General features: G+C 46.8%; 1 protein-coding gene across 4 annotated transcripts in view; it reads right to left on the bottom strand.

Annotated features, from left to right (window-relative positions):
- The window catches only part of ASCC1 (activating signal cointegrator 1 complex subunit 1), a 40,370-nt gene that overhangs the window by 9,562 nt on the left and 15,107 nt on the right, over positions 1–15,701 (bottom strand). For all 4 annotated transcript variants that reach the window (XM_055720207.1, XM_055720206.1, XM_005433430.4 and 1 more), the window contains exons 7-9: positions 15,018–15,137; positions 10,956–11,080; positions 9,074–9,153 (exon numbers count right to left, since the gene is read on the bottom strand). In XM_055720207.1, the coding sequence (XP_055576182.1) occupies positions 9,074–9,153; positions 10,956–11,080; positions 15,018–15,137 (325 nt within the window). The remainder of the gene's footprint in view (positions 1–9,073; positions 9,154–10,955; positions 11,081–15,017; positions 15,138–15,701) is intronic.

Raw genomic sequence — 15,701 nt, 5'->3', positions numbered from 1 at the left:
TTGGGACAGAAAACACTGCAGAAGAGCAGAGAACAATTGCTCTTCCAAATCATCCAGCTAAAGCACAACTGCGGTACCTGTGCAACCTACAGCAGGGAAGGCGCCAACTCTTGGGCAAACTGCTGTGTTACAGAGCTGGTACCAGCATTAAGTAAAAAGGATTGACAGAGGAAAAGATACTGAAGAATGGATTAAAAATTTAAAGAAGAAAAGATTTAGAAATGTGAAAGCAACACTCAGAAACACTGATGGACTGTAAGAAGGGCCCACTGAACTCCAGTAAACTCTACCCATCATAGCTCTTCTGATTAACCTCCTTCGCTGCAGGAACCACAGTCTCCAATCCTGCTTTTGGGATCCCGTCCACCTGCTTAATGTGCCTCACTCCTGCAGCCTCCCACACAGACCTGTCAGGGCCTCTCAGGTCTGAGCAGCATCTCTGTTGCTCCTTGGCAAGCTGACTCCTGAACGCAGTTCAGCCATGGAAAGCTGCTGGCAAAAGGACCTCGAGGGCCAGCCTGCCTGCGCCCCGTTTTGGCTTTAGCAGATTTATGCTACCAACACCTCCCTGGTGACCACCTCAATGGTCTACAGAAGGCTGTTCTCTACACAGAATGAAACGGCAGAAGCTGTTCCCGTTCCCACACTGCAGTACCTGCTGGCAGAGCTCCTTTGTCCTTGTCCTGAGAAATGCACCCAAACCCTTTCCATTTATGACCTAAACTCCCTGAAACTATGACAGATGAACCCCAAACCAAATTCCCTGGTGGCTTCCAGATGATGAGACACAGGTGGGCAACATGTCAAGATCTGGGGAGTTGGTTCAATTAATAGATTTTTTTTTCTTAAATATTCAACTTTCAAAATATGTTTTCTGAAACAGTTTGGTGCCAAAAAAAGAAATATCTGATTCCTGTATTATTCACTCTGGACACTACTCTGCCAATATTTGTCAGAGGTTTAATTGTGCTTGGAAGCTTGCCAGCAATAATGCACGAGAAGTGTAGGAAAAGCAGGTAGACAGGCACTCATCCAGAGAGGTGGCTCTTCCTGGCGTTCCCCACCTACCCTCCAAATTAGCAACTGCTTCCGTTTCATGCCTTTTTAAGGGACTGCTGGCGGGGCATCCAACACTTTCCATTACTGCACAGGTGTTAAAGGATTAAGATGTTGCGCAGAGTCAGAAGGCGAGGGTGGAAAAGAGGACTAGGAAGGGCAGAGAGAGAAGGCAGTTGTCATCTGGGCCATCACCATGAGCATGCTGCCTGTGCCAATGCCTCCAAGCACCAGCCATAAAGCTTGGCGAGTGTATGCAGACGTTTTGTTTTGTTCTGCAAGTGTGCAGCTGGCTCTGGAGTGTCTCTCCATCATCAATATAGCATCAAGTCCTTCCATCCAGATAACACAGGGAACAGCCCTTCCCCTCTCGCTTTCTTTCAACCTCTGGCAGGTTTTAAAAGGTGGCAGCAGAGGCCCTTTCACCTCATCTCCCTTAGGAAGAATAACGCATGCAGACTTCAGGAGGGAGGAAATCTGGTCAAAAACGCCCCAGTGGCCTACCTTTTGGAAGCGCAGCTGATCCGTATCATAAGCAAAGCACTAACTCCTTTATTGTTCACATTCAGCTTGCTAATGAAATTACAGACGCGGGATGCAAGTCAGGGGTATCTCCTCTAGAACACAGGAATAGTCCTTCCAATTAAATCACTGGTGTCATCCCTTGAAAAGCTGTAACAATATAAGCACCTCTATCTGGAAGAGTGCCACCAATGTAAGAGCAAGAAGCGTGTATGGAGTTCAGTGAGAAAGATCCTACCTGTGTATGATGGGAGGTTTCTTTTTTATATTTTTATTTTACTGAGCCAAAGTAAATGCAATATAAATGCCAAGAAGCTTTAGGTGCATTCAAAAATGCCATCCTATGGGTGTTTTGCATACATTTCACATAGTAATCGTAGAGCAACAAGCTGAAGAAAGAACCAGACAAGGTCACTGGCTCCACTGTCCTCTCCTCCTAAGGCAGGAGGGATCTCACTGGTGGCAAATCCTGGACTGATGCCTCTGCTCCCTCAAAACAACTGGAACACCCATTTCTCCAGCTCCTCTAGAGCAGTGCTTCATTATCCTTCCCATTACAAAGATTTTCCTAACACCTAATCTCTTGCTGCAATTTCAGCCTATTATTTACCACCCTACCATCAGAGCACGGAAGACAGGGTATCCACTACTGGCAAAAGCTTTCGCAGGTTTAAAGAGTTTTTCCTATGTGTTGCCCTCTTTCCTCCCTTTATTAGCCTCAAAACAACTCTAAACTTCCAGCCTCAGCTCATAGACATTTTCTAGCCCTCCAATTATCTTACTGTTGCCTTCTAGGCTCTTTGCACCCATCCATGGTGACCAAAACTGGACAACTACTATAGCTAGGGGCTGAGTGCTAGGCATAGTCAGAGGTATACTTTACAGATATTTGCCTCTTTCTTTTACTTCCACAGAGCGATTCATCTGGCCTGTGCTCTAAGGCAGTCCCCCACAACCCAAACCCTGGTCCGGGGGGCTGGTATCAAGGCAGTCCTCCATCCTGCACCAATGCCATCACTCACTCCTGGACCTGCCCTTGTTCACAGCAGCCATTTGTTTCTGCCAGATTTCTCAAGATCATCTGGAGCTCTGTTCCCTCCTACTAACATGTGCAATTTTCCTGCCTCTCCCCTGGTGGGTTTTATCCGCAGACCTAACAGAGGCATGCCTCATACTGCCCACAACACCCTTCTGACCTCCATGGCTGGGAAGGGTACCAGGTTTCCAGCTGAGCTTTGTGAACACGGAAGCAGCTGATCCTTCCCCGACTGCTGCCATGCAAAACCTCAGCTCTTCATAAAACTGGAGCAAAGCCACCTCAGCTGCCAGAGGGTGATGTAGCAGTGGGGAGGGTGACATTCAGCAATAGTCTAAACTAAACTGTCAGGCCTGAATTTTTGCAAATAAAACTATTTGGGGCCAGGTGCAGGCCCTTATTCGGCTAAGATCCTCTCCCTCCAGGCTCCCCCTCCTTCATAAGCCAAATCTAGCGGCGCTCCTGCCACTGCCACGCTGCAAAACCTTTGCTTTAGCTCAGGGTTTTGGGTCCATTCCCCCCCCGACACAAATCCATGAAAATTCATGCGCTTGAGGAAATCAAACCCTAGTTGCTATGGTGAAAGGCATTCTGCAAACTAAGAAACAAATACAAGTGGGACGTTTGGAGGTTACCGAATATTTGCACCTCTTTCAGACAAGAATAAAAAAACCTCCAGCACATTAAAGGCTCTGCTAACTTCCCAGACCCTGCTACACCTCAAACATGAGGGATTTACAGTACAACTTGTTTAAGGAAATTAATGATTAAGCACGGCATTTTTCCTCATCCCCGTGGCTCCCGGCACTGCCTATTATAGCAAATGCAGCAACAATTTTTAAGAGCTGGGCTTTGGCTTTGCTGCAGTGATTCCAGGAGGCTTGAGACATGGCTGGGAATACTAGGATGACAGCTCCCATCAGTGTGACCTACTCGCTGTGACCAAACCACCGAGAGGAGGAGCCCAGCTAAGGAGCCAGTAAATTAATTCGGACAGACCTGAGATATGATCCAGCAGAAGGGTCATAGTACATTTGGGATGAGCTGCCTGCTTTTGCTAATCAATGTGTTGGGTTGGTTTTGGTTTGGTTTTTTGCACTTAATGTGCTGGGTTCCTGTCTTCTATTAAGGTGCCGCTGTAATTCCACCCCTGCCAGCTCCACTGAGAAAAACTGTCCTCTTAAGATCAAAGAGGTGATGTTATCTTGGCTGGCTGGTGGCAGATCAGCGATGTCAGGGAAAGGACGAGGCAGGATGCCCACTGAGTGGGAAGCAGAGGCACCCACAGCGCCTCCAAAGTGGCTGAACTGCTGGGCTGGAGGGGTCTGTGGCACTGCCTGCAGCCCTGCCTGAAAAGGGCAAGAGGATTCAGAAACTTTATAACCCTCTCAGCAAATCCTTGCTCTTCTAGCACTCACAGTTCCTGCTAAAATAAGTCAGAGAGGTGCTGAGCACCTCTGAGAAAAAGTCTTCTCCCCTTTACAGTAAGGTCACCAAACAGATCTCTCTCACACACGGGCAAGTTAGCACAAACCTTCTGCACTTCCTGCACTGCGTTCTCCTCAGTGCAGTGTCTCAGCCTTCCCTCAATACCTCCAACGCCGCCTCGTCGCTCTGCTCCAAGGCCCAAACACTCCAACAAAGATATTTTTTCTCTATTGTCTAGTCTGATTTTTCAAATGCCAGCTCAAATTCCTTTCTCACCGAACGCAAATAATGTGAATATGCCTTTTTTTCCCCCTGAAGAATATAATTCGTAGGAAAGCGTTTTCACGGCAACCCCAATTTAATCTCCTTTTTTTCCCCCAAGATCATACAAACGTTGATTTCCAGTCTCATCTGCTCAACTGTCACATCCTCCCATCCCACTGTTGCTCTAATTGCACACTGCTGAACCCCCTTGATCATTTCAGTATCCCTCAATAATGGCAGGATCAGAACTGAAGGCAAAAATCCTCTCCTCTGCAAAGCAGCAATACAGCCTTTCATTTCTGCTTTTGATTCTTCTGTAAAACCGAGGCAAGGATAGCACTAGCTTATTTCTGATACAGTGATGCTGCACCACAATCTCTTATTCAGTCTGTTGTCACCCCAGTGGATTTTTGTTTGGTATTTTTAACTCTAAACTTTCCAAGCAGCCATTTACCGTTAGGTACTTGTTCCAGTTGACAGTCCTACTTCAGATATGTATCTTCATCATCTCGTTGAGGTTAACAAAGATGTTCTTACCCTTTCCGAACACCAGGCAGTCTTGTGCAGTTCTTTGGCCCTTTGATTTCACCTCAGCTTAAAAATACACCAGGAAAACGCTGCCTCCTTAAATTTACTAACAAAAGTTACACAGAGAAGTCCTGGGTACCTACAGCTGCAGAACACAAGAAGCACTCCTCATCTGCAAGTGGAGTTTGTAATGGTAGCTCTATACAGAGGCAGATTTTAATTTGGTTAGTGCTTGGTGGGTTTGGGGTATTTTGAGGGGTTAGGGGGTTTATCCAGGACAAGATTTTTCTTTTATGTTGTATCTCCTTTACGGCACTGCATCAAATGTCTTAAACTGAACTACTGCATACCACAGCCACTGCACTATTCTTACCCAGCAAGACAAAAACAGTAACAGCAAACACTACCAGATTTCTTTGCTATGATCGGCTCCCCAGTAGCCCTGGCACATCAGTCAGTAAATGCACTTTCCCCCTGCTCCAAGTGAAAGCAGATATGGTCCCAATATTTAATACCCTGTATGCAGGCCTCAGAAGAGAAGCCTCATTGAATTATGCCTTGCCCAACCTAGAAGCCTCCCCAGCACAGTCCTGCAGACTGGCCACTCTGCTGTCACTGCTGGACCAGGACACGGCAGCATGTGTCACTGCCTCAACTGATCCAGTTCCCAGTTTTGCATCCCAGCTTAAAGTCTCCCCTAATGCCCTAAGACAGAAGTTGTGCAGCTTTCTGCTGTTGTACCTCAGTAGCTGTTCCCTCAGTGTTTAATCTTGTAAGCTGTTAATGCACAGATCTGTGCTAAGCGGCAGGGTTCATCTTTTTCTGTACTCAAAATTTGCTTCCTTCTTGTTTGAATGTGGCAAAGGCTGCTCTTTGCCTCATTTCTCAGACCTCAAGTCAAAAATCATTCAGTTTTAACTGAAAGTGAGGGTCCAGGTGGTTTTCTTCCTACTGAAAAAGCCTTCCTTTCTGTTGAAAAGTATAATAGGAAATTTTGGCTAGGTGGTACTTCTGAATTTCTTTGCGTTTTTATTTATTCACTGCAGCCTTAGTTTTTTCACCAAGCAAAATAAATAAAAGCCTGGAGGCAGCCAAGCCTCATCTCCGGAGATGCAGGCAGCTGCCCCAGCTGCCTCTGTGCCAGCACTGTGCCACTCGGCCAGCTGCGACGCAGGGCACACAGCCACCACCCAGGACACAGGAGGAGGCAAGGCAGAGCGGCTGCCAAAGCAGCATCTCTCCATGGCCCGGCTGCCTGCCCGCTCCAACCCTGCTCTCATGGGGAAGGAGCTGCCGCTGTCTTTCAGCTGTGAATTGCTGCCCCCTCCCTCCACTCTCCAAAAGATGAGCTGCTTTGCTCCCAACTGGAGCAAGGTTTTGGTACATAACTCGGATTTCAAAGGAGTCGATCAGCTAGCCACTAGCCACCCTAGAAGAAATACGTATTTCTCCACATGAAGTAGTACATAAAGCATCCCCAGCTTCTTGGGACTAGACTAGACAAGCACAAACCTAAAGCGCCCAGCACTTTTGTGGGAAACACGTATCACTCAGCTCTTGGGTCACACACTCCCTTGGGCTTTCAGCTCCAGCTAGGCCTGGGAGCCTTTTTCATGGATATTCAAGACATAAGTAATTTAAACTCCCGAACGCAACTCATCCTACAGGATCTATTTTCTGAGCAGTGTGGGAAGGTATCGGCCTGCACAACCATTTATTAGCACAAATAGGAGTGTATGTTTAACTCTGCAGGACGGGTAGAACAAAAGATTATTAAATAAAATTCCGATTAGTTCAGCTGAAAGCAAAATACCAGCTGGAGCCTGGGGTAACGCAGGCATGCTATCAGCAAACATGTGCTGCCAGCGCATCTGTACACACACACCAGCTCTGACCATGGGGAGCCCCAGGCTGGAACAGCAGAACCGAGGTGCCTCCATCGCGCTCTAATAGCTCAGGTCCTGCCCTCTGCTAGGCAAAGCCCTCTGCCCGACAGTGCCAGTCATAGCTGCACAACAGGAATAAGAGTGACGAAACCTGAATTTTCCGACTTGATGCCTTCCTACCAGTAGCTGTGCTTTGTCGGCTTTCCAAGTGGGAACATGGCCACTCAACACAGCTATCGCAGAGTCCCACTGCCTGGAAACACATGCACAGCACATTACTCTACCTACAAGGGGATGGCACCCGCAAGCCAGCCTGCCTAACTGCAGCCACATTCATTAACAGCCCGTCGTTTAGATCCTATTGCAAAAGTTAATGAAGCCACTTTGTGAGAGGGCAGCTTCCCTGAGCAGAAGATAAATAATGTATATAAAAGGGGGCTGGGAGGGAACTGGCGCATCCTTGCAAGGTCATGCTAGAATGCATCAGTGGCTGGCTGAGGCTGGGCTCCTCTGGTAAGAAGCCTGGAGCTATTTATGACTCATGTAATTAATTAATGCCAACGGGCGTTCTGCTGCAGGCACGTGGGAGACCAAAGGGAAATACGAAGCAAGCAGGTTAGGAAATGTAGTGGAGGTGGGGGAGAAGGATGACATTTCTTGCGGCAAGACATGCTTTGAAGTAATTATCAACAGTCCTAACAGCCAGCAGCTCTTTTGGCTACATCAGTACAAAATCAATTAGGAGCTTTAAAATTTCATTGGCTCAGATTTCAGAGAGCATCAAGAATAAGCAATAGCCGTCTGAGGTAAGGGCAGTTGCATTTCTAAGCGCCACAGACCACAAGATGCACAGATCCTCAGACCCCGCAGTGCAGCCCACAAATGCTGTGACCAGTAGAGGGAGCATCGTTAATGCCTTCACGGTCACAAATGTTTTTGGATCAGGAGCATTAAGGAAGACCGACAGTTTGATTCTACGTGTCTCTAAAGTCTGATGACAAGTTTAAACAGAAGGACCAAAGGGCAAAGCAAAATGTGGGTATATGCCTTGAAAGCTGAGTCCCTGCAGGCACTCAGGGCTCCTGACAAACACCTTTCTGGGGCCAGCTCTCTTGACACCAGGAGCTAACCAAAACTCGCAGATCACATTAAGAAAGGGACCACGTCTGTGGCTTTCCTGCTTCAGTTTGCAATACTGCAGTCTCACACCGAACACTCAACATGTGGCGACGCTGAGTCATGACACCGCGCTTGCACAGACTGTTTGAGGACAATGAGAGCTTAACCTAATTTTGTCCCTTTGTTTGTCCTCTGCGCAGAGGAGATCAATCAGTTCCACTGCCTGCCTTCACATCCCCATGCATCTAGTGCCTAACACATTACATTATACAGCAAAACTATAAACACAAAAAAAGTGTACCCTTTCCCTCCTCTGGCACCCTGAAGTCCTTCTGGACTTCCCAACTCCCATCCAGCCTGCATCCTCTTTCATGTCTCTTTGTTGCTAGAACATCTTTTTTCAGTTCCCAAGTGTATTCGTGCATTGTCCTGTCTCCCTCTTATCATAGCTGCCTGCAGCAAATCCCCTCACACAATGAGGATTGCGAATTTGCTTACAACCCAGTGCTGTTTTCCATTTCTGCTCTTCCATGCTTGTCTTTTCTCTCTGGACACTCACAGGGGCCAAGCACCACAGCATTAGTCTGACACTGCCATCTGGATGAACGGCAGAGGCTGCCTGCAGTCTTAACCCTGCCTGGCAAAGCCTGGGAGGCTGCAGGATGCTCCCCTTCGAGCCTTACCCACCTCCACAGTCTGGGGGATCTTGCTTTCTACCCTCTGATCAAATGCCAAAGCCCTCAGATGCTGGCTGATGGGACTCCCTACCACTATCAGCTATTTTTCTGGAGCAAAATCATTCAAATCAATAGCAGAGATTAAAAAAAAGAAGCAAAGAGTACATGAAATGGCAGTCAGTTTTAGTTTCATAAATATATATGAGTGAGTAGAACCAAGAGCAACAAAGTACTCCTTTTTGGTGGGCTGAGAATCAACACGAGCCTGAGTCTCCAGGGTAAAACAGGAGCGAAGTAAACGACAACATGAACACCCACTTAGCATGCGTGCTACATTCTCCTGATGTGAGCCTTACCAGCTTTAAGAACGCTTCTGCTAAATACTGTAAAGCTCCCAATTACGAGTGATCTGGATTGTTTATTTTCTAAACAGATTTTCCCCCCACTGGGAGATCCCATAAGCCTAAGACAAAAGCAGTCTTGAAGAGGTGTTTCACCCTCTTTTGGCTATATAATATCCACAGCTGGCTTGATTTCCCTAATTGTTGCGTACTGACCTTGAGGATATTTCGGCCATTAAATGACTCCCGCTCCTTGAAAGATGATTTACCGGTCATTACATTGTTTCGCTCTTCAGCTGTAAAGAGAAAAGCAACCACCAGAATGAGCTTCAGATGGGAGAACTGTGTGTGCTGTACCTCACCCCCCACTCTCTGCCTCCCCAAAGTCCGCTACCAGCTAATAAACCCTCTTTGCCCAGTTCTTAGTGCAAAAAAACACTTTCACTTTGATTTTAAAGAGAACAAGGCGAACACACAGGAATTGGTGCCTCTGCTGGGATCACCTGCGTTAGCTGGAGGAAAGAGCTGAAATCATAGCTACTGCTAGGTTGATTCTGTAAAGCTGATGGCTCAGTGCAACACATCTGCTTCTCTCCGGCTGATTTTAATCCCACATCCTGCCAGAGTGACAGTCAGCACAACAAGTGCTTGCATCACCTGGAACAGCACCAAATACCAGACTGAGCATGCAAGCATAGTGCCAGGTGTGATCCGGACAGCACCTATGCAAACCTCTGCTGCCTGCTCCAGGAAGCACGTGTGCATGCTTCTGCAGGGTGGGCACGCAGCCACACACAGACATTAAGAATAGCAACCTAGGCCTATAGCAACTGCCAAATGCCTATGTCTTAGATCCATTTCCCCAAAGCATGTCTGGATTTTTATATAATCCCTAAGTACATGATCTGTTCTTTCCACAGGACCTCTGCCTCACTCAGTGAATATATTCAATATTTCTTTTTCATCTCCAGCATTAACTATGAAGTCCCACTCACATCTAGCATGCTATTCAAACCCTGTATTGAATATAAAGTGACTTCTATGGCTATCTGTCTAATGCTCTCACCATTGTGTCTAAATGCCTCACATGCCTCATGGGGTTGTTCAGAATATAGGCTTGTAACGCCAGATGCAGCTGCCCATGTGCCTCACCTGACAGAAAGCCACATCAGCACTTTGGGTTCACATTTTCACCAGTTTTCAGGGCTCAATTTGAGAGCTAAGCCCCATCTTTTCAGGGTTTCTACCACTTGAGTATTCTTATCTGACTTCATTAGCAATCATCCCTAGAGTCTGCCACTGGGTGTCCAGAAAACCGTAACAGAAACCATCTGTTCTTATCACTGTCCATACAGAGACTCAGAGAGGCAGTAACTAGAGAGTACTTGATGTAACTTACTGGCATTGCAAAGGGGCCAGTGCACCAGAGAAAGCTATGAAAAGCTTTAGTGCAATGCCAGAGCACACACACGTTTGCACATGGAGAATGAGGCTGTAATATACTGCCCCTCCCTAAATGCAATGCATCTGAGGCTGCTTTATAAAGTAATGCGATGATGCTACAGACTGCTAGAGCAGACAATCTTTTGGCAGAGACAGCAAAAGCTATACATTCAATAACAGCTCATATCCAGCCTTATAGCAGTCTGAATCTTATTTAACAAGAAAGACACTGGAATCATGTTCCTAAACCAATGAGCAATCTTTAACTTGACCAAAGAGGATCCCGCTTTCTTCCTGTTTAAAGGTCAGCACAGCACATTGAGTTGTTACCGAATTTCAGTTTAATACTGGGACACAGACAACCTTACACGGTACTTGAATGCATTCTTCTATGGCCCAGACCTCAGGAGTGCTACTGGGTGATAGGGGTTTTGAAGCTATGACAGAGAATCTTAGAAAAGAATCAGAAAGTGCTCAAAGCATGCCTGCCTTCTCCAGCTCTGCTCATTGCTTTTTCATTTTTCTTCTGGGTTTTATCGGCGGACATCTCCCCACTAGCCTTGTAGGTATTCTTGAAATTACAAAACCCCCAAAAATTAAAAAAGCAAACATAAAAGCCAAAATGCATTTATCAGTAAGGATGAGGGATACGCACCACTTGGATCTTTCCTGAAGAGAGTGTTCATGACTGTAGCATGCAGTTTCACTCTATCCCATTCTTTAAGCATCAGGCCAGAGGCCACAAACCGCTCCACCAGCTGATCAGCGATCACCTGCAATCTGGGAAGGCAAAAAGAGAAAGAACAGAGCCACGTGAACCAAGGAGAAACCCTTGCATTGTCAGCTTTTTGCTTTCAGCCAGTGAGGGCAGCATGTGTGAAATGAAGTCTCTGCACACACATGGGGAAAGGGAGCTAGTCTCTGATGGAAAGTGAACAGAGCCATCAGGATTCAGGTCTAATGCAAAAAGTTCTGGCTGTTTCACAAAGCTTCCTCGGTGATCGCTTCTGCTGTAAATATTCCGCGAAGAAGGGCAGATTTAGCATAGCAGAGAGCTTGTTCGCAGTGACAGATGTTATTGGGACTTGAAGGATGCATCTTTCTACTGCCAGGAAACACAATGTGACTCTCCTTACAAATGCTAAAATCTGCAGATCCCCAGGGGGGGCTTAGGCATCTTGACACCAGAAGGATCTGCTCTGCTCAGGGACTGCAACCTGTGCAGTACACTAGGCTGGAGCTCAAACCTTCCCTGTCCCAAATAAGCAACCCAGTCACTGGGCTTAATTTCTGTGAGAGCCCAGAATGTAGTGACAGAGGGCGCAAACCCAGACAGCACATCCCGGTGAATGCTCCAGCTTTGGAGCTACTGAGCAAGCAGAATCAAAGGACTTATTGCCACCTTCTTGCCTGGCCTCAGTTAGGGATGAAAGCGGCTGCTGAGATCTGTGGACAGACCTGTTCTAGGATAGACAGCAGGAGCAGGCAGATGATCAGAGCAATGCGCTCATGTGTCCTAAGTCTAAAGAGACGAAGGAACTTCCAGGTTGATGCTGTCCCCTGCAATATTTCTGCAGCATCTGAGCCTTACCCAAAGCAGTAAGGATGTGTGACAACAAGAGCTTCCCATCCCTGAAAACAAGGTAAGAGGGTATTCTTCTGTGCAGAAGAATTTGGGCTTCTCTCACTGCGTCCAAGGGATCAGACACCTTTCTGCTCTGCCAGGTCCAAGCACTTTGGCATCTCAGATGCAGTGGGAAAGGCAGTGTGGCCTCTCTGAGGCTGGCCCCCAGAGCCTGGGCTGCCATGCTTTGCATGCCAGCTCCTATCCCACTGCCGGTTTTGTACTGCCCCTCACGGGCTGCAAACCCCCATGTGACAATTTCAAGACTCAAACTACCAATTGTCATGGTTTTCTACCACTTTCTGGCTTTACTTCGGTGATTTTTAAAATTAGCAATGACAAAGATTAAATGAATATCATTACAGACAATACTAAAACAAATTAACAGAGAATAGCTCAAGTGAAAATGGTGCTTTATTACGTTATAAAGTTAATCAAGGAAATAAAACAAATTAGAATGAATTATAATGGAAATTATTTGCCATGTGGGAGGCATCAGAGCATGATCCTTCCCTCAGTCTGAGCCATTATATGCGCAGAAGGGCTTGCCAACCCCTCATTCTGTCTGCAGTTATGCAAGCTAAGTCAGGGTAAATCAAATCTCCTGCTTTATAGCTTAAGCTGATCAAGATCATCCAAAGATCAGGAAGGAACTCCACCCCTCAGCCATGCCAGGAACTACACAAAGCCAGCAAGATGTCTTGCATGAGACAGGAAAGCACACACCTCTCAAATGTAGGCTGTAACAGTCTGATCCAGCACAGCCAGCCATGTGGTTGCTGGTCTCCTCTAGTATTGGCTTTGCAGCTGAGAAACTCTGCTTTCTACCTGCTTTCCCCATTTCCCTGAGCAAAGCACAGCAGGTTTTAGCAGGCAAGAGGTTCATGGAGCTGCTCAGCAATGATCCATCCAGCAGACCAGAAAATGATGCAGTTTTCTGGAGGGATCACCATTTGTCCAGTCTTTATAACCACTGTCTGTCCAACACTGTGTCTGCTGGAATCTCAAAGGAAGCAAAAGAAGCTTTCACTGTTCTCTATCAACACAAAAATATCTTCTCTCCCCTCTGCAAAGCTCAGTGTTTTCTGGATGCTTGCTAACAGTTAAGGAACTATATTAGGAGAGAAGTGCCAGATGAATTAATTTGCAGGTGAGGGCAGGACTGGCCTGGGCCAAGGATAAAAACTTAAAAATGCTTGGCCCTCTCTGAGCACACTGCTATGCAAAAAGACAAAAAGAAGAGGAAGAGAAGCCTCCAGGTGCCATGCAGAGCACAAGATCTGGGTTTGGTCAAAACCTCAGCTAACAGACCTCTGTGCAGGACAGAGGAGACATCAGCCCTTTCTTGGTGAGGTGGGTGAGGGTCATTTTCAGTTTCAAGGCAAGGTGGACTTGGAGACCTCGTTTCTCTCCCCTGCCAAAAGCAGCTCTGCTGCCCCTAACGCACATCAGCATTTTCTGCCAGCATTACGGCTAAGTGGGTTCTCAGCAAAACGGATACAGCTGGCATCTGAAGCAGACCATAGTGCTAGCACCAACAATTCAAGCTGTCCCCAGATGCAGGCAGACATTACTCCCACTTTAGACCCTACTTACATGTTACAGGACTTCTCTACCAGCTCCTCAGCTTGCAGACTTATTTGCAGACGCAAGCAGACTCGCAAGCACCACACCTCAGAGATGACCTAGAGGTTGGTGACTCAGGAGAAAAGAGCCCATACCTCAGCTCTCAGAGCTGACGCTTCGGACACAAACCCACCAAAGGGCATTTGGGTCACCCAGCGTCTGCCTCTGTCTCATCCTTCTGAGTGCTTCTGCCTTGTTTCTCCCTCCACTTCTGCCTCCTGGCTGATATCTAGCTTGTCCTGGTCCTCCATCCTCCCCATTTGTTTTACTTTACCTCTTTCAGGATAGAACAGACTTCAAGGTGGAAGAGCCCCAAAAAGAAGATAATTTGAATTCCTACTGCCTCCCAGCAATTTTTACATTTTCATTTTCCCACCCATTTCCTTATCCCACTTCCAATCTCTTGCTTCAACACAGCCTCCAAAGTGCACTTTTAAGCAGCCCCCCACCCCACTTGTCTCCTCAGCCCTTGGGGAAAGGAGATGCCAGAACATGTCCCTTCTTCCCTGAGCCAGTCCCTACTCACAGCCTCCCTCCCAGAGCTGCATGGCTCCGTGCTCCTCTGCTAGCTCCTGCTGTCCTCTAGCAACAGGAACAGACAACAAAAAGGCAGCACTGCCAGAAAAAGAGAAGGCTAAGGCTCAGAGAGAGAAGGCTAAAGCTCTTCTGGCTACACCCCTACCCTCTTTCCCATGCACCTCACAACAAGCAGCACGGAGTACAACAGCTCTTATGTTTCCCCAGTCCTCCAGAAAGCACCAAGAGAAAAGATGGTGCTGGCACTGGCGACGTACTTGCCAAAAACAAGATGAAGGAAGGTTGTCCGGACACCACCACATCCCAGATAGCACTCTTTGCAGAGCTAGAGCCATCAGCCACAGTGGCAAATAGCACAAACACATGCACTGACACCAACCAGGCTTCAAGATTTCACACCAGCAGCTCAGAAGACAGACTTTTCACATCCAGTGCCTGTTCCAGGATGCTTACAGACACAAAAACCAACTCTGTAACCAAGTCATGCTTTTCTGAGGACCTTCTGGTGTTACTGGGTTTTAAGAATAATTAAGTGCTGCAGAGTATGCCAGGCTATCTGAATTAATCTGGATTGCAGGTTGGGAACTAGACAGCAGAGGCCAAGTTGTCCTGCTTTCTAAGTCATCTCAGGAGTATCTCCTTGGCCATCTTAGCACTGTGTGAGCCATGATACCATTATTCAACCTGACAGATCGCTACAGAAACAAATGACATCTTTCAGCTGCACCACCAGTGACTGATTTAAGGAGCAAACACATCACTGCCTTAACCAGTTTAGGAAGCAAGAATGACTTCATCTTCCTGACTGCTGGCCCAAGGACTTCTAGCAGTACCCACCAGCTTCAGACAGCAGAGGGTTTCTCTGGCACACCACTCCTGCTGCCATGGCACATCAAGGAGGAATGAAAGAAAGGAGTATGGGGAACTCACCGGTCCGAGCCATCCTTCATGTGGACTTTGGCATAAAGGACGTCCGTCGTGGCAGGGTCATCGTTCATGTACTCCACTCCTGCCACTTCCACAGTTAGGGGCTTGCCTCCAGCAATTTGGCTAAAATCCAAGAAATCCCTTACGTTAAAAAGCAAAACATCACACCTGCTTTTGAAATACAATGAACAGTACTCCACAAGCACAGACCAAATATTTGGTTTTGCTATGGGAATGATATAAAATACATTTTTTGCTACAGCTAAACATGGATTTGAGGTTAAGCAGGACTTAAATGTTATATAGACCATATAGCGCAATGAACTCCACTGAGGCATTCTTTCCCACATCTTTCAGGTTGTTTGCACTGAAAAAAACCAAACACAAAAAAGGCTCCCTAATTCCTAAAGCTCAAAAGGCTACAGCTGCTACTGTCTCATCATCTCAAGCAACAGTGTAAAAACATTTCAATCCGTATGTTCAGTGTTTTAGACATACATTAAGTTAACTTGCCAGTGTGCACAGGCCATCTCAACACGAAGATCACTATTTACATTTCAGAAAACCCATCAGCAATAAAATGGAACAAGTTCTCATTCCAGAGAAGCTCTGGCCTTCCCTGTGAAGAGAGCAATCGTGACACAATGTCTCAAGCTTGCTGATTTTCACTGGGAAAAGCACTCAATA

Source organism: Falco cherrug, chromosome 9 (assembly GCF_023634085.1).
Source record: "Falco cherrug isolate bFalChe1 chromosome 9, bFalChe1.pri, whole genome shotgun sequence".
In the NCBI taxonomy this organism is placed as follows: Eukaryota; Metazoa; Chordata; class Aves; order Falconiformes; family Falconidae; genus Falco; species Falco cherrug.
This window is presented reverse-complemented; position numbering and strand designations above follow the sequence as displayed.